Genomic DNA, 1,013 nt, shown 5'->3' with positions numbered 1-1,013 from the left:
ACCGATAGCGAAGCCCATACACAGCGCCACGTCAGCGATGGCGTACACGCTGCCGTAGACGGACGCGTGGCGGATATCCACCAGGTAGCCCATGATGGCCATCATCGAGGAGTCCACCATGCCTGCACACACACACACACACACACACACACACACACACATGCATGCACGCACGCACACACGCACACACACACAGAGGGTTAGGGATCACTGCTAAAGAAGGTGAGCGGTCTTAAATTATTCTCTGTCACAATCATAAAAACAGTTTTAAAATCATTAATATTATCATTATTATTACAGCACTTTGTGAAAGTGAAAAGAATAGAATGCACACGCACACAAGAAAACATAATAAACATAATAAAGAAGAAAATAAAGGTTTATTCCAACATGTTTAGGCTTCAGCACTTTACCAACAACAAGTTTTGATTTTCAAATCATGGATGGACAAAGCTCCATATTCTCTCTGTCCAGAGTTTTATTTTGTGTCTTTCTGTCCATTCAGAGCTGTGTGTGTGGTGTCATGACCCAAAAACACTCTCAATCCATTTCTCCACGTTCATTTTCCAGCATCTCTCTGAGCCTTACCAAGAACAGGCCGTTTCTGTCGCCGTGTCTTTAAGGCTCATTAATATTAACGACCCTCCGTTCCGATCGGCTAACCGTTTCGAGAGCGAAACGTGAGACGCCGCGGCCCGGCGGCTACAGGTAGGGAAAACTAATAGTAATAAACGATGACGACCGCTCGACCGCTTTGAAAAAAACACTTTGTTAGTCTATTATTTCTTACAGAAATGATAATGAGCGAACCTTTGTGACGCCGCAAAGTTACGGAAGTCCAAACGGCTCGTTTAGAGGCTCGCTTTTCTAATATGGATTGTGTGGATTTAGTTTTGATACTTTCACCATGTTTAGATACACATCCAACTCCTTTATCATCACAGAGGAGAGGGAGTCCTGTTTACATGATGTGGAGCTTTAAAAGAAATATGTTTATAAAAATACAATTTAAA

The 1,013-nt window shown here is 42.6% G+C and overlaps 1 protein-coding gene across 1 annotated transcript in view; it reads right to left on the bottom strand.

Annotated features, from left to right (window-relative positions):
- The window catches only part of slc18a1 (solute carrier family 18 member A1), a 14,728-nt gene that overhangs the window by 3,328 nt on the left and 10,387 nt on the right, over nt 1-1,013 (bottom strand). Inside the window, exon 15 of the mRNA XM_078285127.1 lies at nt 3-122. Within this exon, the coding sequence (XP_078141253.1) occupies nt 3-122 (120 nt within the window). The remainder of the gene's footprint in view (nt 1-2; nt 123-1,013) is intronic.

This window comes from Centroberyx gerrardi, chromosome 8 (genome assembly GCF_048128805.1).
Source record: "Centroberyx gerrardi isolate f3 chromosome 8, fCenGer3.hap1.cur.20231027, whole genome shotgun sequence".
NCBI lineage: Eukaryota > Metazoa > Chordata > Actinopteri > Beryciformes > Berycidae > Centroberyx > Centroberyx gerrardi.
The sequence above is the reverse complement of the archived record's forward strand: the minus strand, read 5'-3'. Positions and strand labels throughout refer to the sequence as shown.